At 42.9% G+C, this 23545-nt stretch overlaps 1 protein-coding gene across 1 annotated transcript in view; it reads left to right on the top strand.

Moving 5' to 3' along the window:
* Nucleotides 1–23545, top strand: part of LOC126480650 (protein phosphatase 1 regulatory subunit 21) — a 200122-nt gene that overhangs the window by 66660 nt on the left and 109917 nt on the right. The window contains exon 5 of the mRNA XM_050103882.1: nucleotides 21425–21608. Coding sequence (XP_049959839.1) covers nucleotides 21425–21608 — 184 coding nt within the window. The remainder of the gene's footprint in view (nucleotides 1–21424; nucleotides 21609–23545) is intronic.

The raw sequence follows: 23545 nt of genomic DNA, 5'->3' as shown, positions 1-23545 counted from the left end.
AAGATGCAATTATTTTTTATGGAAAGTTCTCAGGGTTTCCATCTTGGTGAAAGTTTTGAGGTGATGTAGGGCAGTGGATTTTTAATTTTACTTGGTGCATTGTTTCTCGTAATGGATGCTTAAACACCCCACAGTACCTGTAAATAACTAAAATGAGCAACCATAAAATAAACCTAAATACAATTTTGAACATGGCCGATAATGCAGCAACCGTAGACGAAATTTATAATATTACTTGAAAATACAGCTCTTCGGTTGCACAGGTAAAAATTTCCAACTTTACCTAAGTTTCAACTGCTCTAAGGCAGCCTTCATCAGAAGTAAAAAATTTTTACATTACATAGAGTAAGTAGTTATGAAATGGTTTAGAGCAACAGTGCTCATGTTAAAGATAAAAATATATTTGTACATTATAAAATATTCCTAGGAATGAAACTTGATTAAGATGCGACCCTTAGCGGCGCATCTTAACCAAGTTTCATTCCTAGGAATATTTTATAATGTACAAATATATTTTTGTCTTTAACGTGAGCACTGTTGCTCTAAACCATTTCATAACTATTTACTCTATGTAATGTAAAATTTTTTTACTTCTGATGAAGGCTACCTTAGAGCAGTTGAAACTTAGGTAAAGTTGAAAATTTTTACCTGTGCAACCGAAGAGCTGTATTTTCAAGTAATATTATAATCCTAAATATGTTACTTGCAGTCTCCTTGTCCACTTTTTAGCTAGCTGTGCCTGGAATACAAATTCCTACACCCTATTTTGAAGGGCGTGAGGAAGTTATGACAGGAAATTGCTCCTCGAAGTTCCATTTTCTATAAATTCATTTTCAGCAACAAATTGTTCAAATAATTCAGTGTACAGTTTAGCTTGCTTAGAAGTGGTAGGTTTCAATACTCTGCTCATCACATGCATTTAGGACAAGCCTGATGCACAAACCATGCTAGACCGAAATGATAGACACATTTAATTATTTGCAGTTCATGAAAAAGGTGAATTTCTAACAGTTCCATAAACAGCACAATGCACTCCATCATGAAACTCGGCAGTGGCTTGGTATCTGATAAAGACATACATTGTTGACAAGTTTTTGAGCAATGAAACCTACGAGGCAGCTCCAGAGTTGCTTATGTATTCTCTATGCAATCAGGAGAAGACCACAAAATGGAACTACCATCTCTAAAATGCTCATGCATGTGCTCAGTGCTCTAAAAGTGCTCTCTTGGAATACTAAATTACTAATAACTTTGCCAGTTGGGATTATATCAACACTAATTTTTGCTATTGTAGATCAATGTGTAAGGAAGATTTCATTTTAAGTTTATTTTTATATCTTAACATAGCCGGTAAGATTTTTTTAAAATGGTACTTTAGGTGGTCTTTATCGTCAGAACTGTCCATTCTGTCATTACTTTATGATTGTTAAATCAATTCAAATTTTCTGACATTTGGAGTGTTGCAATCATTTTCTATACCTAAAATGGTGCTGTAATCTCTTTATTCTAGCTTATGTATAAGTAGTGGATAATCTATTTTTCTAACTTTTTAGTCCAAAATTTACATTGCCATTAAAAACTTGAAAATTTCAACTTTATGTTTTACATTAAATTACACTTATTATAAAAATTTCAACCCAGTATCTCTTAACTCTGCCAAATGTAAAATTTCAGAAAATAGTGTTTTCTGGGGCAACTGCATACCTGATGTTCAAACTCTGTATTCCTCACTTTTACATACTTCTACACCATACTACTAACAAAATTTATAATTACCTCACTATCAAAATTTTATGTTATGCAGTTGTGTAATCCATGTCAGCAACAAGAACACAAAGAGTGCGCTTGGCTCGGCCTTGGGGCTGAATTGAAGAAGAGTAGGGGTAGTTCCTCTCTCTCCATCTAACTAGCAAACTGTTGCTAAGCATCTAAGGCACTTGATTACCCACAATACCACAAATTTCAATGAGCTCTACAGTATGAGACTTGTTGAAACATCACAATGTCTCAGTACTGCTATCAAACTGGAAAGCCAAAAGCTTTTTATCACTAGTACATGCTCGGAAAATCTACATTTATTTATGATTGTAATGGAAATGAAGTGGAGGTGAGTGGCTGCTAGGTGGCCAAATGAAATTCTGTGAAATGAGAAAATACAACACACTGATCAAATTAATAGTGGATAATTTGTGTTAGAAAATGTTTGCAAGTGGGATGAATACATCTAATTGAAGATTGCAAGTCATGGAAATGTCCAGAGGTGGCCATTGTTGTTGTTGTTGTTGTTGTTGTTGTTACTACTACTACTACTACTATTACTATTATTACTGTTATTACTACTACTACTAATCTTGTTGTTGTTGTTGTTGTTGTTGTTGTTAGCCCTCAGGAGATGTCATTTTGTCTCACAAGAGTAATCAACCCCAGATTGGGAATCATTGACCAGGGCCCTTCTACTTCCTGTTGAGCCCATTCTCCTGTGTATTCTTTCTTATTCTCCAACCCAAATTATTGTCAGGAGTTAAGCAGGTGTTGCTGATAGGTAAATAACTGCAAATTGTTGTGTTCCTGATTATTGTAAGACAGCAGGGTGTTGCACAACTATGGAAGTGTAAAATTACTAAACGGCAACTTTTAGGCACCAGGAATTTGCAGTTTCTGTGTTGCAGACTCGTATGTTTGTCGATTATTATATGCTTCTGAAATTAAAGTGCCACATATTCTTCAGAAACTTGTTGAATGTACAATATTTTATGAAAACCTATTGTCAAATATTGTGCAGCTGGAGCTTGTGTTTAGTCTCTACAAATATTTGCGAGTCAGTAGATCACCAGTAAACGGAAAAAGAGATTTTTTTATTGCCCTCTTATGTTGTGTAAATTCTATGCTGAAATAAACTGAAGTTTATTTTCAGTTTTGAGAAAAGATTATGATGTAACTATTTCTGAACCACAAAATATAAACCACTGAAATGCAGATGTATAGTGTAGTGCAATGTAGTCCAAAGGTTCAGAAATAGTGTTTAACTGATGGTGTAGATTTCTTTGAATGATAGGATCATGAAATGACAAGGCTGAAGCAATATATTAATTAATAGTAACACAATGAGCTAGGAAGAAAGTTGTTAAGTCTCAAAATGAGTGCATTTGGATTAGGGCTGAAGATGAAAGTTCTGGTAGTATGTGTAGAAGATTATGAAGAGCATATTGTACCTAAGCCTTCTTACTCGGCATCTCCATCTCAGTGCCACTGCCTAGATAAGTCTCTCTTTCACTGTCTTCTTTTACTTCCATTGATTTACAGTATATCCCACTGCCACCATCTCCTCTCTCACTTACAAGTCTCTTTCTGTCTTTCTTTCCCACTGCCACTGTCTCTACCATACCTCAACAAATCAAAAATTCTGGGGCATCCAACTTATTTTTTCCTCTATACCCACTCGTTTAAAATTTTGGTCCGAAATGCACCCTCCTCTATGGTCTCCACTCACCTGTATGTTTCATTTCCACTGTCTCCTTTATCTTTTGCTCCTACTGCTTCTATCTCCAACCCCCCCCCCCCCCCCCTCCTCTCTCTCTCTCTCTCTCTCTCTCTCTCTCTCTGACTCCCACTGTTACTGTCCTCATCCATTCATCCATCTCTCTCTTTTTTTAAATGCCACTTTCTCTCTCCCATCATCACTGCCTAATGTCTGTTTCTCTCCTACTGGCAGTGTCTCCTCTCTCTTCCACCGTCACCATCTCTGCTATCTTTTTCAGTGCAAAAAAAGAGCAGATATGTTCACATGCTAAAATTTTTGGCGAGGAATGTGGAATGAGAAATGAGGCAGCTGATTCCCCATTTTCCTGTTAGTCTTTTAAAGAGGTACATATTTGCACTTTTTGTGCTCTGACAAGAGCATTTGTCTGCAGTTATCATCTTTCTCTGCTTTCTCTGCTATTGCAGGATTTGCTGTTTAATATAAACTAATTCTACAGATTAGTAAAGTTTTTGGTATTTTATTTATATACGTAGATACATTTATATACTTCAACCAATATAAACAACAAATAAGTATGCATAATAGAAGGTTAAAATGAAACTGTTTGCTTTACATTTTCTCCAGCCACTATGCTCATCATTTGCAGCTCATTGAAAATCTGCACTTGTGACTTGTGTCTTAAAAGAGTAAAATGGTTATTGTAATATTTTACTGGAATTTCAATATTACATATTTTTTGGCAGTAATTTTAAGTTTTTTTCAGAAATGTTAAGATCCTTCTTAGTCCTTTTTTCCCACTGCAGTACCACTTTCAGCATATTTGTATATGCATCGAGTTCCCATTATATGCAGACAGCATTTCATTAAGTTTTATTGATGGAAAAGATGCTGACTTAATAGTTTGGTGGCTTCAGAACCCTTGCGATGTCCCTAGAACCATCGCCATGGGTTCAGTAAGTAAGTTAAAACTACATTTACACTTCAGACCGGATATTACATGCATAAGTATGGTAACTTTGAACCTCTGGATCTCGGTAATGGATAATGATATTGAAAAAGTTTCCAAGTTCCCCGAGAATATCATCTTGAGAACATATTTTAAAAATTTTGGCGATCTACATGAATAGAAATTATAGAGATGGCCATCCTCACAATTGGTACTTACTACATCCAAACATTATGGTTTTTTGGAGTTTTCTCAGGAACTGCTCATGAGCAAGTGGTGCATTTATGAGCTGCCTAAGGTCCACTCTAGACCACACCTAATGCAAAAGAACAAACTGATTTGCCCAATTTGCCTGGGCTGGAGGAAGTGTGTAGTGTTTAAATTTTGACGCTGTACTGTAGTGTAGCTACAGTATCCCCAGTCTTCCGATGTGTACAGATGGCTGCTAGGCTAAAGGCTATCCAAAACACTTGACCACCTCTCTCTGTGATCAGTAGAACCGGAGATATAACCCCCTGAAAAAAAGGTCCCATTTTTCACACGGCTTTTTTGGACATATTGGTACTGTGTGCAGTCAGGTATGGACAAATTCACACAATTGTAAATTTACTCTTGTAATAGATTTACTGCAGACTACATTTCTCATTTATAATCATCCATCAGATGTATTGCTTTATCACCTGTTCTCATCCTGTCTGTTTTCCCACCTTGCAAAGGTCATCCGATGTCCCTTCTATCCATTGCTTTCAATTTTCAAGCTCTGAATGATATTTAACGCATGATGTGTTTAATAAACAAACAAGTTTTAATTTGTGTAAACTTTTTGTTTAAATTCGTTATATGATCACTTTCATTCCTAAGGCTAAGAAACAGTCATGGAACAAGAAGAAATATGACTTGCTAATCTTTTTACCTGTTTAACTTAGGAAAGTAGAACTAACCCCCTTTTCCTCCATCCCCACGACCCTCTCTGATCCCTCTGTATCTGTGCCCACATGATACAACATTGTTTTTTTATTTGAGCTAGTTGGAATATATACTATGACTAATGGCTGTCTACCACTTTACCAACCCTTTTAATTTGTGAAATAGTTGCGCGTGAGACATTCCCTTACTTACCTGTGTTTTGCAATTTGAAGGAAGGCACCCTTAAATGAAAATATTGTAGAGGGCACAAATGGTGGTGTGAGTGGTCATTGATGACATCATACCATAAATGGGAATTTGGGATGTATCCACCATCAGCAGCCCGCATCTCGTGGTCGTGCGGTAGCGTTCTCGCTTCCCACGCCCGGGTTCCCGGGTTCGATTCCCGGCGGGGTCAGGGATTTTCTCTGCCTCGTGATGGCTGGGTGTTGTGTGTTGTCCTTAGGTTAGTTAGGTTTAAGTAGTTCTAAGTTCTAGGGGACTGATGACCATAGATGTTAAGTCCCATGGTGCTCAGAGCCATTTGAGCCACCATCAGCAACGGGTATACCCATGAAAAGAAATATTCTGCCGGGTTGCCTGATTCAGTGTGCAGGCATGACAGGAGTGGCTTGCACAATCAAGTGTCTGAGCCATTACATGTGCCGCCAGGTTAATGCCTTCATGTGCATCATCCCCCAGTGCAAGACATGAGTTAGTTGGAGGATGCTGGCTGGAGACGTGGTGTGCATTCAGAGTCAGCTGTGGTCAACGTTGGGACACTGTTTGTGGCATTAAGCCTGTGTTGCATTGCAAAATAGTTGCGGAATACAGGGTCCAGTCATCCCGACAGCACAGCTGATAAAACTTGATGCAGAACTGGGTCATGGGCGAGGTAACCACCTCGCAAGCTGTCAATTGGAATTCGTGCAGCATTGCTGCAGGTGCTGATCAAGCACAAAACAAACTGTTTTGCAGTGGTTGAACTCTGTTTCGGGGCCAGTGGGAAGGCAACATGCCAACTGCATGAACGTGTTGTGGCAGAAGTGAATTTAATGTAGTTATATTTGCTTATAAACCATGCCCACCATTGCAGATGCTGTACTGTCTTTTCCAGGAGCTTAGACCAATGCCTAAAAATGTATATTAAATGTTTGTGGTTGGTTAACAGGTGGAGTTTGCTGTCATACAAGTATACATGAAACTTCTTGATACCATAAATTATTGATTTAAGCCTCTTCCTCAACTTGAGAATAGTATAGTGTGCCACAGTTGTGTCACATAGGCAATTTATTTTCCAGAGCTGTCTTACAAACTATGGGACAAAATTGCCACATTCTCTTACTGGGATGCATCCATCACAAGCATAGATGGCATGCCCAGTATATGTGGCATCAGGCATTCCGCTGTTATGAGACAATCGTTAAGGTGTTGAAAAGCCTGCTGTGAGGAAATAGACTACACAAATTCAATGTACTCTTTGTGCAGATGTTGGAGCGGGTGTGTGATTTGTGCTGCTGGAGAAATAGACTTTGCATAGTAGGTGATCTTGCTATGAAGAGACTATAATTGTTTAAGGTTAACAGAAACTGGCATATTTATTATTGCACCATATGGTCGCATGAGGGCATAATACTAAGGATGTGCTCCAGGTTTTTAACCAAAAAGCTGTGCTGCCTCGTTGAGAACGTAGGTAGTTTTACGAGAAACCTGGCTAGTTTCTTTAACAATTCCTTTGGGCGATGCATTGTATAGAAATAAATATTGGAGTGAGCACTGATAGTTGCCATTAAAGTGCCACAAATGCTTGAAGACCCATTAGGTTTTTTAATGGCAGTCATAGGCATCACCAATTGACTGGTTTAGACTGGTGAAATGAAATGCCTAGTTCCTGAATTCATACAAGCTTGCCATGAACATTATCTTTTCACAGGTGAGCTCAACAAACTCTTGGCTTTGCTGACGATTTCATAGAGAAATGAGCAGTACCATTTTTTTGCACATCCTAGTGATGGTTTGAAAATCTCTCTGTAAAATATGTATTGCAAAGAAAATCTGATCAGAAAATAGTACTGTTTCTGGTACTAAATTTATGTGATCCACTGTTTTGAAACCAAATGCTGTGAACATATCTAAGCTGTAAATGTTATGAGCATTCGATGGTTTCACTGCTAAGAATTTTAGTATGTGCCCAATGTTGTTGTACTTAGCTGTAAGTGACAGTTCTCCAAGGAAACGAGCTGCCCTTTGGCAGTCCGATATTACTTATTGCTGAGCCATTTGGAGCAAAAGTGAATTGAATTGCTGATATATGTTGTCATCTGATTGTTAAGGCAGCTCCAGTGTCCAACTTGAACCCCACTGACTGTTTGAAAATAATAAGAACCAATTCAAGCTTCTGCAGTGCTGGTGAAACTGCGACGTCAGCTGCTGTGACTGTGTGGAGCACGTGCTGTCATCGGTCTGTGTTGGTACAGGATGCTGGCAAGTAGCTTGTTTACACACAGCTGCCAGGAATCAAGTTTGCCACATGGTGAACAGTTTGCAGCATGGTGTGGTGCAGGCAACAGCTTTGTGACTGAAGGGTGCTGCAGCTGGGGCATTACTGGCACTCCGTTGCCTTGCCTGGGAAATATTCCAGTGTCGAGGGTGAAGAAATTTTTGACCTGCCTGTTCAGTACTAAAAAAAAGGGTTACTCAATGGTGAGGAATGGATGATCATGAAGATTGATGTACTAGGCCGACAACTTTACTTCCACCATTTTTTCTCAAAGTTTGGGTCTTTGTTGTGAAAAACTTACAAAAAATTATGATTCATAGTATTGCCCATTGCTGGCCGCTACATTCTCCCCTCTTTCAGATAGCATATGAATCCCGTAGCAGAAGAACTGGGTGTCTTTTTGGGGATCTATGAATCGATTCAATTTTGCACTTGTTCATATGATCGGAAGTGCTGGTCAACCAGACTGTATGCCACTGATCGAAAAAGGTATGCCACTGATCGAAAAAGGTATGCCACTGATCGAAAAAGGTGGTAGACAGAGAGAGAGCAATGTATGGAGAATACGGCGGGAGGTATTGGACTTCTCATTTCAAAGTTCCCATGTATATTTTGACTGGTTTTGTGTCATGGGCTCGAGCACTGACCTACTGCAAAATTACCTTTACGTGTCTCACTGTATTATGGCCGTTTGTGTTTCAGTGCTGGGCTCGAATGCATCAATTGCTTTCGGTAATGGTATCCTGTGACTGTCTTCGTCTGTTTCAGTAGCTACGAAAACGTTCTGTCTTCCACCGCCATGCCGGTCTTAGACATCAAAATCACTGTTCTTAAGGCGTTGAAAACATTCTCTGGATGTTCTTCCGCTAATAGTTCCCTCACCGTTGGTCTTACCCAGCATTTTAAGAGCCACAGCCACAGATTTCTTCATGTTAAAGCAGAAAATTAAAACTTCCTGCAAATGGTGAGAAATGGATACGTAAGTTGACGTACTTAATTGATAATAACCTTATGATGCAGTTACAAGTCGACTAATATTTTTATGGCATTGTTTTTACAGATGCCTAAGCTTATTGTATTACACCTATGACCAACTACCTGAACCCCACTTGCCGCTACTGCCGTCTGTTGCAAAACAGTGGAAGCAAAGTTGTAGACCTAATACTTAAGTTTTTCATGGGAAGCAGGCACTCCAGACGACTGTGGATTTAGTTGTGAAGTTCTGTTAGGGGTGTAAAAAGAAGATAATGAATAAAAATCATCAGCTGGTTGTTGCTTGTGATGGCAACTAACTACTTTTGTCAAATGATTTTTGTTAGTGGAAGTATGCTGAATGTTACAAGCAGACTCAAAAGATTTAATAATCTTAAGACCTTCACAGAGACTAGAAATGGTTGTGCCTTATCCTTTAGCCTTGACTTTTCTGTCAAGTGGTAAGTACAAAATCACATCACAGATTTGTCTGCACAGGAAACTTTGCAGTTCTGACATGGTGATATCCACATCTACGTCATACCCCGCAAGCCACCTAACAGTGTATCGTGGAGAGTACTTCTGGTACCACTAACTGATCCCCCGTACTCTGTTTGACTTGCGAATGGCGCATGGGAAGAATGGTTGTGGGTAAGCCTCTGTATGAGCCCTAAGTTCTCGAATTCTCTCGTCGTGGTCACTTTGTGAGATGTAAGTGGGAGGAAGTTATCTCTTGTCTGACTCTTCCCAGAAAGTGCTCTCTCAAAATTTCAATAGCATAACCTTTCTGTGATGCACAATGATCCTCTTGTAATGTCTGCCACCGGAGTTTGTTGAGTGTCTCTGTAATGCTCTCGCATTGCCCTTCGTTTGATCTTCTGCATTCCTTCCATCAGTCCTACCTGGTAAGGAACCTCGCATTGATGAACAGTACTCAACAGCCAGACAAACAAGGGCATTATAAGCCAGTTTAATTGTGGATGAGTTACATTTGTGTAAGATTCTTCCTATGAATCTGTCTGGCATCCGTCTTTCTTGCTATTTGTTTTATGTAGTCATTCCACTTAAAGTTGCTCCTCCTAAATATTTTACAGTAGATACTTTTCCTAGCAGTTTGTCATTAATAGTGTAGTTCTACAGTAGCAGATTTCTTTTCCTATATATGCGCAATAAGTTACATTTGTTTATCTTCAGGGCCAACTGCCAGAACCTGCACCATGCAACAATCCTCAGTATGTCATTCTGTTAACAGATATTGTCTTCTGGCATTGTTACTTTCTTATAGACAAAGGCATCATCTGAAAATGTTCTTAAGCACCTTGTAATGGTTCCTACTAGATCATTTATATACACTGTAAAAAGCAATGGCTCTAGCTCACTTCCTTGGGATGCTCTGAAAATTACCTTTACACTAGTCGATTCTGTTCTGTTACGAGCAACGTGTTGAGTTCTGTCTGCAAGGAAGTCTTGAATATAGTCACACATCTGGTCCAATACTCAGTAAGATCATATTTATTTCCCTAACTGACAGTGTGGGATGGTGTCAAATGCCTTCTTGAAGTCAAGCAACACGGCAGCAACCTGAGCACCATTGTCTACAGCGCTGTGGATCTCATGGAGGAACAGACAGAACTGAACTTTGCAATATCTCTGTTTGTGGAATCTGTGTTGTTTCTCTGTTTGTGGAATCCATGTTGATTTTTTATAGAAGAGATTTTTGTACTCCAAAAACATCATAATTCTCGAGCATAAAACAGATTCCATAATTCTACAACAGATCGATGTCAACAGTATAGGCTTACAGTTACGTGCATCTGTCATGCAGTCCTTGTTGAAAATGGGAATGACGTGCACTTCTTTCCAGTTGATAAGTACCCTTCTTTGCTACAGTAATTTATCATAAACGGCTGCTAAAATGGGAGCCAGTTCTTTCGCATAATCTTTATAGAATCTTAAAAGTATCCTGATACCATTCCATTACTATGCTTTGTAGCTATGCTTTGTGTTCCACAGTCGGTTATTTCAGTATCGGACATTTCAGCATTTGTGCGATGCTTGGAAGGAGGGGCTGTGTTACAATCTTCTGCAGGAAACAGTTTCTGGACTGAATTCAGTATTTTGCCTTTTCTCTGTTATCTTCCATTACAGTGCCAGTGTGGTCATTGAGTGAATGAGTAGAGATTTTCGAACTGCTTACTCATTTTTACTTAAGACCGAAACCTCTTGAGAATTTTTACTCAGATGTTGACAAAATTGTTCACTCAAGTCACTGAATGCTTTTCTCATTGTTGTGCTTATACTCATTTTCACTTCGTTCAGCTTTTGTTTGTCAGTTAGGTTTTCACTTCTCTTGAATCTTTGAAGCTCCCTTTAATTACGTTGCATGTTTTCTAACATGGCTATTAAACCACTGTTAGTCTTTCCCATCCATTAAGATCTTACTCGAAACGTACTCGTCTAAAGCATATTGAACAATGCTTTTGAATTGTTTCTACTTGTGCTCCACATCTTCATCCTTATTGCTGAATTTTTGATCCCGACTACTAAGATGCTCTGCAATTTGTACCCTGCTACTCTTACTGAATATGCCCCAAGGTATTCCTGCCTGTTGTAAGAGGCGACTAAAAGGAGTCTCTCACATTTTGGCCTTTATGTGATGGTCCCCTACTGGGTTTGATCTCCATGTTTCTAAATTTTCCCAAAGAGCGAGCCAATAGGGGAAGGGCACCTTACATGGTGCATTGTGTCCATCGTGCATTGAGATCCATAGCCCACTTTTTTGTCATCGCATTGCAGTCCCGCTCATTCCCCATCTCTTGGGCAAGGACACCTTCCTGTGCGCGTTTTCCACCATGTTCTATGCAGTGTCGCTTTCTGCGCCGACGATGACCATGGACTTTGTAGCACCTCATATCCAGCATGGTAGCCTGTCTGTTGTGGTGGGGCCGCCTTGAACCCTGTTGGTTGTAGCCATCTGACCACACTGGGATAGCTCTGTTGATGCCTGCACTGTTAACTCGCCACGTATGCCAAGGGGTACATGCCCATTCCCCTGGGGCATCGGGACTCCTGGCAATGGCCATCCTGCCAGGTGGCCCTTGCTGAGGCAGGGTGGCATAAGTGGGGAGGACCCCCAGTCGGAGTGGGTGGCATCAGGGCGGATGAGACGCCATGAAGCATAGTACGTCATCTCTTGCTGGTCATATGCCGCCAGCAGTCTCTAAGTGGGCTGAGTCTAACTTCAATGCTAGTAAATATGACCCCAAATCTTTCCCCTCCTCGTCCACTCCATGGGAGGAACGCTAGGCTAAGGGTGGTAGTGAAGCTTATTCACCCCGGTACCTCGTATGTACGAGAGTTGAAAGGGAATCCTTCATTTCCATGAAGCCTCAGTTTTTTGTGGAGCATTTAGAGGACAAGTTTGGGGGAGGTGGAGGACTTTGTCCAAAATGTGCTCGGAGTCAGTCTTGATAAAAACAGCATCCTATGCCCAGTCACAGGCATTACTCGCTTGTGACAAGTTGGGGGATGTTTCCATCACCATCAGTCCCCATAAGAGCTCAATTATGGTCCTGGGTATTATATTCCACAGGGACCATCTTTTGCAGTCTGACGACAAGCTGCACGCCACTTTAGAGCAGAGAGGTGTTCATTTCGTCTGGCATGTCCATCGGGGTCGGAGGAATAATCAGGTTGCCACCTGTGCCTTCATCTTGGCTTTCGAGAGTGACACACTGCCCGTGAAGGTCAAGGTGATGGTCTACAGCTGTGACATCAAGCCATATATCCCTCTCTCCCGATGCGGTGCTTTAAGTGCTGGAATTTCGGCCATATGTCATCCCGCAGTAATTCCAGCAACACGTGTTGAGCTTGTGAACGTCCATCACATCCCGATACTCCATGTGGCCTGCCTCTCATCTGTGTCAACTGCGGAGAGCATCATTCACTTTGCTCGCCAGACTGCATTTTACAGAAAGAGAGGAAAATCATGGAATATAAAACATTGGACTGACTGACCTACACTGAGGCTAAGAGGAAATTTGAGCGCCTACATCCTGTGGCTAAGACCTCCTCTTACGCTGATGCCATGAGAACGGTTGTTGCCCCTTCAGTTCCTCGCATTCCTGTCGCCTCTCAGAACCACAAGACTACACCTGCCCCCTTGATGGTGGGGGACACTTCCCTCCCTATTGCTCCTGTACCACCTACTTCGGGAGCAATTCCCCCCCCCTTCAACCATCGAGGATTTCAGTCCTCACCTCTGAGCTAGAGAAGCGTAAGTCGTCTTGTGCTCCTCTCGCTAGGAAGGGTTCCCTTGGGTCACTCCCTTCCCAGATTTCTGCTAATGGGAAAGATTACATCCACCAGTGGCTGAAGAGCCCAAAAGCAGCTGGCCGTAGGGCTTGATGCTCATCGTCCAGTCCTGGAGACTGAATCACTGAAGTCCTCCCAGCCAGGGAAACTTGAGGAGCAGTGAGAGAAATCCAAAAAGAAGGTCCTCAAGACCAAGGAAATTGTGGTGGCACGCACACCACTGCTACCTACAAGCTCTTTGTCTGCGGATGAGGTGGAGATTCTGGCATCCACTGAGGACCTAGATCTCACCAGACCCTCAGACACACTGGGTATAGACTGCTCAGGCAAAAAGTCGGTGGCAGCAGGTGACACTGAGGTGTAAACTGGCCTATTGAATCTTCCATGCCTTCCCAGGCTCACAATAACATCATCCTCCAGTGAAATTGCGGCAGTTTTTTCCACCGCCTGGCTGAGCTACAGCAGCTGTTAAGCTTTACACCTGCTTTCTGCATTTCCCTCCAGGAAACCTGGTTCCCGTCAATGCGGACCCCTGCTCTCCGCAGCTATACGGGATATGAAAGGAACCATAGCGACTATAATTGAGTGTCAGGTGGAGTTTGTGTTTATGTCCTAAACTCAGTCTGTAGTGAACATGTTCCCCTTCAAACCACTCTTGAAGCTGTGGCTGTCAGAATACTGACGACGCAGGAAATAACTGTGTGCAATGTATATCTTCCTCCAGATGGTGCAGTATCCCTGAATGTATTAACTGCACTGATTGATCAACTCCCTAAACCTTTCCTACTTTGGGGAGATTTTAATGCCCGTAACACCTTGGGGGTGGCACCGTGCTTAGTGGTCGAGGCAGAGATGTCGAAACTTCACTTTTGCAATTCTACCTCTTCCTTTTAAATACTGGGACTGCCACACATTTCAGTGCGGCTCATGGTAGTTAGTCAGCCATTGATTTATCAATTTGCAGCCCAGGACTTCTCCCATCTATCCACTGGAGAGCACGACGACCTGTGTGGTAGTGACCCCTTCCCCATCTTCCTATCATTGCCCCAGTGTCAGACTCATGGACGCCTGCCCAGATGGGCTTTGAACAAGGCGGACTGGGAAACTTTCACCTCTGTTGTCACTTGAATCTCCCCCTATGGTAACATCGATGTGATGGTTGAGTAGTTGACTACAACAATGTGGCAGAAAACACGACCCCTCACTCTTTATGGTGCCCCCGCCGAAAGGCAGTCTTTTGGTGGTTGCTGGAAGTCCCTGAAACAATTAATGAGTGTCGGCGAGCTGTACAGCGGCATAAGTGGTACCCTTCCCTGGAGCACCTCATAGCCTTTAAACGGCTCCATGCCTGCATTCGCCAACTTATCATACGACAGAAGCAGGAGTGTTGGGAGAGTTATGTCTTGACCATTGGATGCCATATGTCACCTTCCCAAGTCTGGGCAAAGATAAAACTTGTTTTCGGATACCAGACCCCAACTGGTGTCCCCAGTGTTACCATAAATGGTGTGTTATCTGCCGACACAAATGCGATTGCCAAGCACTTTGCTCGAGCCTCTGCGTCGGAGAATTCCCCCCCCCCCCCCCCCCCCCCCCCCCCCCCCAGCCTTTCGCACACTCAAATGGTGGCTGGAAGGGAACGTCCTCTAATTCACCACATGCCACAGTGAGTCCTATAATGCCCCATTTATAGAGTGGGAGCTCCTCAGTGCCCTTGTACATTAACCCGACACAGCTCCTGGTCCTGATCAGATCCTCAGCCAGATGATTAAGCATCTCTCATCTGACTACAAGCGACATCTCCTCATCATCTTCAACTGGATCTGGTGCGATGGCATCTTTCCATTGCAATGGTGGGAGAGCACCATCATTCTGGTGCTCAAACCCGGTAAAAACCCGCTTCATGTTGATAGCTACGGGACCCTCAGTCTCGCCATCTTTCTTTGTAAGCTGCTGGAACATACGGTGTATCGGCGGTTGGGTTGGGTCGGGTCCTGGGGTCATGTGGCCTGCTGGCTCCATGTCAGGATGGCTTCCGCCAGGGTCACACTACCACTGATAATGTTGTGTCCCTCGAGTCTGTCACCCGAACAGCCTTTTCCTGACGCCAACACATGGTTGCGTCTTTTTTGATTTACGAAAAGCGTATACGACCTGGCGACATCGTATACTTACCACATTATGCGAGTGAGGTCTCCAAGGGCCGCTCCTGACTTTTATCCAAAATTTCCTGTTGAAGTTGCTTCATACTTTCCATGTCCAGGTTGGTGCCTCCCGTACTTCCCCCGTACTTCCCCCCCCCCTCCCCCCTCGTCCCCACCCCCCTCCCACATATCCAGGAGAATGGGGTCCCGCAGGGTATGTATCTCTATTTTTAGTGGCCAGCAGTTGTCTAGCAGCAGCTGTAGGGCCGTCTGTCTCATCTTCTCTGTATGCAGACAACTTCTGCATTTCATACTGCTCCACTAGTACTGGTGTTGCTGAGTGGTGCCTACAGGGAGCCATCCACAAGGTGCAGTCGTGGGCTCTAGCCCACGGCTTCCAGTTTTCAGCCGCAAAGTCGTCGTACTGTTCATCCAGAACCCTAACTTTACCTTAATGACAATCCGCTCACTGTACTGGAGTCATATCGATTCTTAGGACTGGTTTTCGATGCCTGATTGACATGGCTTTCTCACCTTTGTCATCTTAAGCGGAAGTGCTGGAAGCACATCAATGGCCGCTGCTGCCTGAGCAACACCAACTGGAGTGCAAATAGCTCTATGCTGCTGCAGCTCTACACAGAGCCCTTGTCCAATCCCGCCTTGACTATGGGAGTCTGGTTTATGGTTTGGTGGCACCCTCAGCATTGCATTTACTTGACCCAGTGCATCACTGTGGCGTTCACCTAGTGACAGGAGCTTGTAGGACGAGTCCAGTGACAAGCGTCCTTGTGGAGGCCGGAGTCCCTCCATTACAAGTTAGGCATGCGCAACTGCTGGCCAGTTACATTTCACAAGTTCGTAGTTCTCATGTGCATCCTGATCACCATCTCATTTTCCCACCCACGGCAGTTCATCTCTTGTGCCGGCGGCCCAGGTCAGGGCTTCCAATTGCAGTTTGTGTTCGATCCCTTCTTTCCGAACTGGAGTCCTTGCCTGTACCACCTATAGTTGAGGTACATTCACGTACACCTCCATGGTGTACTCCTAGGCTGTGGCTTTGCCTGGACCTTTCACATGGCCCTGAGGACTCAGTTAACCCCGTGGCTCTCCACTGCCACTTCCTCTCGATTCTTGACACATACCGGGGCCACAAAGTGGTTTACACTGACGGCTTGGTGGCTGATGCTCATGTTGGCTTCACGTATGTCCATGGTGGACATATTGAGCAGCATTCCATGCCTGATGGATGCAGTGATTTCACTGCCGAGCTGGTGGCTGTATCTCTTGCTCTTGAACACATTCGTTTATGCCCTGGGGAATCGTTTCTTCTGTGTACGGACTCCTTGAGCAGCCTACAAGCTGTCGACCAGTGCTACCCTCGTCATCCTTTGGTAGCGACCGTCCAGGAGTTCATCTATGACCTGAAATGGTCCAGTCGTTCAGTGGTGTTTGTCTGGACCCCAGGTCCCATCAGAATCCCAGGCAATGAACTTGCCGACAGGGTGGCCAAACAGGCTACGCGGATACTGCTTATGGAGTTCGGCTTCTCTGCAACTGACCTGCATTCAGTACTATGCTGCAAGCTTTTGCGGCTTTGGGAGACAAAATGGCATAAGCTTAGCATGCACAACAAGCTTCATGCCATTAAGGAGACTACGAATGTGTGGCAGTCCTCCATGCGGGCCTCTCACAGGGTCTCTACCGGCTCTGCTTGGTCACACTTGGGTGACGCACGGCTACCTCCTGCACCCTGATGCCCGTCTCAGTGTCGGTGCGGCGCCCGGCTGACAGTGGCCCTATCTTGGTGCTGCAACGGACTCTTCAATTACCAGACTCGTTGCCATTAATTTTAGCTGACAACACCTCATCAGCTAATTTAGTGTTACGCTTTATACATGACAGTGGGTTTTAGCAATCTATGTAAGTTTTAGCGCATGTCCTTTGTCCCTTTGTGCTCTGCACTCTAATGCTTTGAGGGTGGATGTTTTTATGTGTTGCAGAGTGGCTTGCTTTTCCTTTTTATTCTCATGGTCGGCCAGCTGAGATCATCTGCTCTCTTGTTTTTATCCCTTCTATCTGTTTCTTGTTTCTCTGTGGTTTTCTTTTTGTTTTGTCCATAGTAGTGTTGATTGTCCTTCTGTTTCTTCTTTTCTCCTGTTATTGTGCCGTATGTGTCCTTTCTTTTCTTCTTTCTCTTGTGTAATTATTTTACCGGGAGCAAGGGGCTGATGACCTGGCAGTTTGATCCCTTCTGCCCCCCTCTTTTAAACCAACCAACCATCTTTGTAAAATACTTTGTCACAGTTGCTATCACAGCCTTATAGTCACTGATACCTTCCTCTGTGTTAACTGATTTGATAAGTTCAGCTGTGTTTGTTGCTAGGTGGTCTGAGAAATTACCTTCACGAGTTGGTTCTCTGCCTATCTGCTCGAAGTACTTTTCGGACAAGACATGTAGAATAATGTCACATATTCTGGGACCAGTTTTGATAGCCTTACTCCCAATCTCTACCTGTCACGTTGAAGTCCTCCCCTCATATCAGCAGCATGGTAAGAATTACTGACATTCTTCAGCTTCTCTCTGAAGTACTCTACCACTACAGCACTTGACTGAGGCGGTCTCTAAAAGGATCAGATTACCATTTTTGACTGACCTTTGATGCATGACTTCACCCAGATTAATTCACATTTGGAATCCATAATATCCTTGCTAGAAATTATCGCGTTATTTACTGCAATAAATATGCCGCCACCATGGACAGCTAACCTATTCTTACAATCAAGATTCCCATCTTAATTTATGCTTCATTGCTATTTATTTCCAGTTTCAACCAACTATCTGTTCCTAATGCTACCTGAGCCAGTAACAGATGGCAGTAGTATCACCTGCACAAGGTATAAAAGGGCAGTGCACTGGTGGAGCTGTCATTCATACTCAGGTGACTCATGTGAAGAAGTTTCTTATGTGATTATGGCCACACAGTGGGAATTAATAGGCTTTGAATGCAGGATGGTAGTTGGTACTAGATGCATGGGACACTCCATTTCAGAAACCATTAGGGAATCCAGTATTCAGAGATCCACAATGTCAAGAGTGTGCTGAGAATACAAAATCTTGGCCATTACATCTCACCACAGACGACGCAGTGGCTGACGGCCTTCATTTAACGACTGAGAGCAGTGGTGCTTGTGTAGAGTCCTCAGTACTAACAGACAAGCAACACTGCTTGGTATCCGTTTGGACAGTGTGATGAAATTTAGCGTTAATGGACTATGACAGCAAACGACCGATGCGAGTGCCTTTGTTAATGGCATGCTATTGCTTGCAGTGCCTCTCCTTGGTTTGTGACCATTTTTGTTGGACTCTGGACAACTGGATAAGTGTGGCCCAGTCAGATGAATCCCAGTTTCGGTTGGTAATAGCTGATGGTAGGACTGGATGTGGTGCAGACCCCACAAAGCCATTGACCCAAGTTTGCATCAAGGTGCTGTGCAAGCTGGTGGTGGCTCCATAATGGTGCGGGCTCCATAATGGTGTGGGCTCCATTTACATGCAATGGACTGGGTTTTCTGGGCCAACAGAACCAATCATTGACTGGAATTGGTTATGTTTGGCTGCTTGGAGATTGACTGCAGCTAATCATGGACTTCATATTTCCAGATGACAATGTAATTTTTAATGATGACTGTGTGCTATGCCACCAGATTGAAGAACATTCTGGACAATTTGAGCGAATGATTTGGACATCCAGATTGCCTAAAGTAAATCGCATTGAACATTTATGGAAGATAATCAAGAGGTCAGTTTGTGCACAAAATGTAGCACCAGCAACACTTCCTCAACTATGGACACTATGGAGGCAGCATGGCTCAATATTTCTGCAGGGGACTTCCAACAAATTGTTGAATCCATACCATGCTGAGTTGCTGCACTGTGCCGGGCAAAAAGAGGTCCACCATGATATTGGCATCCTATGACTTTTCTCACCTCAATGTACTAACCTTTTCTATATCAGAACTGCAAGGACGAGCCTTCTCTGAGAATATTATGGTTGTTGTAACTTCAATTTTGGCAGGCAATTCATCTCCAGTTCTGATGGGAGGGGGCTTTCTCTGATCTACGAAAAACTGTGTGCACACCACATGTACTCTGCTAACATAGTAGCCGCTTCCTGCGTGAGTTCACACCTGATCTATTAAAGGTAACCCTATGTTTCTGCACCCAGTAATGGAGGTCAAGAAACTTGCATATGATACTGTTGCAGAGTCTCTGGTTTAGACCTTCCACTCTGCTCCAAACCAGAGGACTGTTATCAGCCTTGGATATTATGCTACAAATAGCGAGCATAGCCTGCACCCCATGTGCGATGCTAGCTGACGTTACCAAATCACCTCTCCACCAAAAGGAGCCGAGGATGGCGCCAGAACCTAAACTGCAGGCATAATTTGTGATTACATATGACACTGTTTGAAGCCAGTTGCACCTAGTGCACCTGACAGCCACCTGCAGGGACACCTCCGTGTCATGGACAAGACCCCCCCCCCCCCTCCCTTATACTGAGTGCACACTGGCATTCTTTCCTGCCCAGAATGCTATTTCCATGAGGGGTTCCATTACCTGCCTAACATTGGAGCTCCAAATGACTAGTGTGCTCACTCTCTGCACTTGTCCTGATAAGGCCGAAAAATTGCACTGGCATGCGAGACCCTACAAGTTGACAGCCCATGCTGCTTAAGACAGTCCGTATTGTATATGTCGCTGACTGACTTGTAGCCTAGTTGCAAAAAGGTGCATCTGCTGACCATAGTATTCAGTTAACAGAGCACATAGTTCCCTGAAAGACATTTAATTAAGGATTGAGAGTGTATTGGAAATGCTATAGGCTAGACAGTGCAGTTCAAAAAGCCTATACACTACAGCTCTCTGAAGTGTCGCCGGAACAGGTGAATGGCGATGGGAACATAGGTGTTACCACTGGTTGATTTTCATTGTTACTGTTGAGATAAGCTGCAGGATAGCAGAATTTTGTTCTTGTTGCAGGTTTTGTTTTTCCCAGTACTGCTGCTGCCTCTGCAGTGACGACTGTAATTGCCAAATCTCAGTGTTGCAGATTGCACAATAGGGCAAGCCCTTGTTGCCACTTTCCTGTCCACGACTGATGCAAAATGTAAACCATTAACAGAGCAATAGTTGCTGTAAGCCATGCACTGAATGTATACCAACAATGAAACCAAGAGAGTCCAGAAACGAAGCAGGGTCATTGTAATCTCAGCAGCACATGATAGACTGTGTACTTCAGCATGGAACAGTAGTATATGGGTGTCTGTGCAAGAAACGTGGTCCAAGTGATACACTGGTTACACAGATGGCAGTTGTCGTAGCTTGGTGCTACATGTCTGACTTGTTATCAAGATACCCTTTGTAGGAGGGGTACTAAAAGTGACACTACTTCAACTCACCCATGTATTATTGTGTTATGCCTGCTTTCACTGAAGCATATGTTCACATAGAGTATGTCCAGCTGCTGGACTGTCTGGGCCTTAGTTTAACTTCTTGTGAAGTTGAAAGTTTATACTGAAAAAGTGGAAATAGATGAAAACATATGGCCTCAAATGCATATTGGTGTTGGTATGGTACAGGGTGGATGGTTACAAGCAACATGATGAATTTCTGGTGTGTGGAGAAGAGTTGCCATTTAAAAAGAAATTTAAAATATCAATGGTATATAATGGAGTGCAAATGGATTCAGGAGAGTGATTCAGTTTACTGTACAAGAGCAAAGAATAATAAAGTTAAAATATTGGATGATGAAGTTTGTAATTATGGAATTATTTTTCTAGCTCTTCTTGAAGTAGTATTTTTAATTAGCCATGTACACTACGCTTTCTGGAAATAATTTTCTTTAAGAGGTGCTAATTTATTATCCAAAGACAGCACGTGAATGTTATCTACAAGGTTCGAACTGAGTACATACCAAAGAATGGCGTAGCGTGTGGTTAATAAGAATGTATTAAACATGTAAGTACATAGCATTGATGTTCCACAGTATTGTGTATTGTGTATTAATAAGAATGTATTCGTCGTGTGTTAAATTTATTTTTTACTTTAAGAAAAATGTACAGAAGGCAACATGAAATAAAACATTTTTCCTCCCATACAGGCTGTTATTGAATCGCTGGAAGGTGAAAAGGCAGCATTGAATCGTGGGGTGGAGGCTCAGGGAAAAGCGCTTGAACAAACCACTGCAGAGCTGTGTGAACTGAGGCAACATAGCCAATCTCTAGAGAGGAGGCTGCAACATTCACAGGACATCATCAGCAACCGCCTGCCATTTATAGACTCAAGTTAGTTTCATCAGACAACATAAATTGTTAAAATAAAAAGTATATTGATCAGTTGTCACCTACTTTTAAATATTTGTAGTGGAAAAAATAGTCATTTCAGATTTTGTATCACATTCTTCACCTCTCGCTCCCCACCACTGGTTTTCTCCTTCCTCTATTTTTCAAGAGGGAAGTGAAGAATCGCAGAAAATGCAAACTGCATGCTAATTTTAGGTTATTCACTTGTTAAAGAATTTTTGCCAGTTGCTAAATATGTAACTGCAGAATTGCAGGGCAGAGCTACTCCACTGGTTTGGTGTGGCATTCATCTGACAGGAAAGTTTACATTTTGTATTCCAAATAAATTAACAACAGGTTCTTGGTTAGTTTATCATTTGTCTGTAGATTATTTACAAAATGATATTAAACTTATCATCTTAAATGAAAAACAAAACACTTAAAACAATTATTATTTATGTAAATAGTAATATTATCTTACTAAAATGTACTTCACTACTCATTACTGCCCACAAAACATGCGCACACTGCACTGTGCGCATGCCCCAACACACGCTCACGCTCACATTCACACAAGCACAACTTGCACACACATGGACACTGTGTTCTGGTGCTGGGGCCTAACTGTTATTACATCTGATGTGAGCAGCCATCCGCTGGGGTGGGAGGTGGAGGTAGGAAACTGCATGGGGATTGGAGGGGTAGCAGGATAGAGCTGGAGAAAGGTGATGTGCTGCATGTGGGAGTGTCCAGGGGCTTGAGGGAACATGATAGGGCAGATATATGTAGTGTTGTGAGGCTGTGCTGGAAGAATTGGGGTGGGAAGTAGAGGGGAGAGAAGAGAAGTAGATAATGGGAAATAGGCAGATATGTTGGTGGGGTAGAAGGTATTTGTAGAACTGGAGTGGGAAGGGGGGGAAGGTAGCATGTAGGTGGAGGTCAGGGACTAGTGAAGGTTGAGGGGGGGGGGGTTCATGGGAATGAAAGATGTGTTGTAGAGAGAGTTTCCATTTCCACCTGCACAGTTCACTAAAGCTGGTGTTTGTAGGATGAATCTAGTCTGCGAAGCAGTTGTTAAAGTTAAGCACATCATGTTCACAGTTACTTCTCCTTTGAAGGCACCACCTACAAACAAATCTGTGGTACCCAGATGGCACCTTCATATGCCGGCCTAAACAAGTGCCATCTAGAGGAATGCTCTCTAATCACCCAGAGTCTCGAACAGCTCACGTGGTCCAGATTCGTGAAGATGACATCTTCACGATCTGGCCCGAGTGTTCGGACATGCTATTGACATTCCGCCAGAATCTAAACACCTTCTCCACCATTCATTTTTGACTACCTCTTGCCATGTCTTGAAATGAGGAATATCTTCCCCCATTAGTCTCCTCACCCCTTCTACAGTATTGTTCTGCAGTCCACTGAACATACGCAGTAGTCTTGTCCATACTTCCTCCACACTTGCTCCCAACCTCTTGCCTCATGGCTCATTCCTGCAACAGACATAGATGCAAGACTTTTCTCATACATCCTTATATTACCACTTGCTCTAGTCCTGCCACAGGCATCTCCTACCCCATCAAAGGCAGGGCTAGCTGCAGACACTATGCTGCTTTCTATGAGGACATGACAGCTAACAAACTGACTGTCCGCATGAATGGCCACCGCAAGTCTGAGCAAGAGACAGTTGGATCTCCCAGTTGCTGAACATGCTGCCCCCCCCCCCCCCACCCCACAATATACTTCTCTTTAATGAATGCTTCACAGTCTGCAGACGAATCGCTTAGTTGTGACAATTTATTGTAGAATGACAGTTGTTTATTATTAAATAATATTTTTGCTATTCCTCATACTGTCTTATCTACATAATCCTTGTCTTCGTAGTATGAATTATTTAAGAGTCATGTTTTAAATAACTTTGGGTCTTAGTTGTCTCTTTA

Source organism: Schistocerca serialis, chromosome 1 (assembly GCF_023864345.2).
Source record: "Schistocerca serialis cubense isolate TAMUIC-IGC-003099 chromosome 1, iqSchSeri2.2, whole genome shotgun sequence".
Taxonomy (NCBI): domain Eukaryota; kingdom Metazoa; phylum Arthropoda; class Insecta; order Orthoptera; family Acrididae; genus Schistocerca; species Schistocerca serialis.
This window is presented reverse-complemented; position numbering and strand designations above follow the sequence as displayed.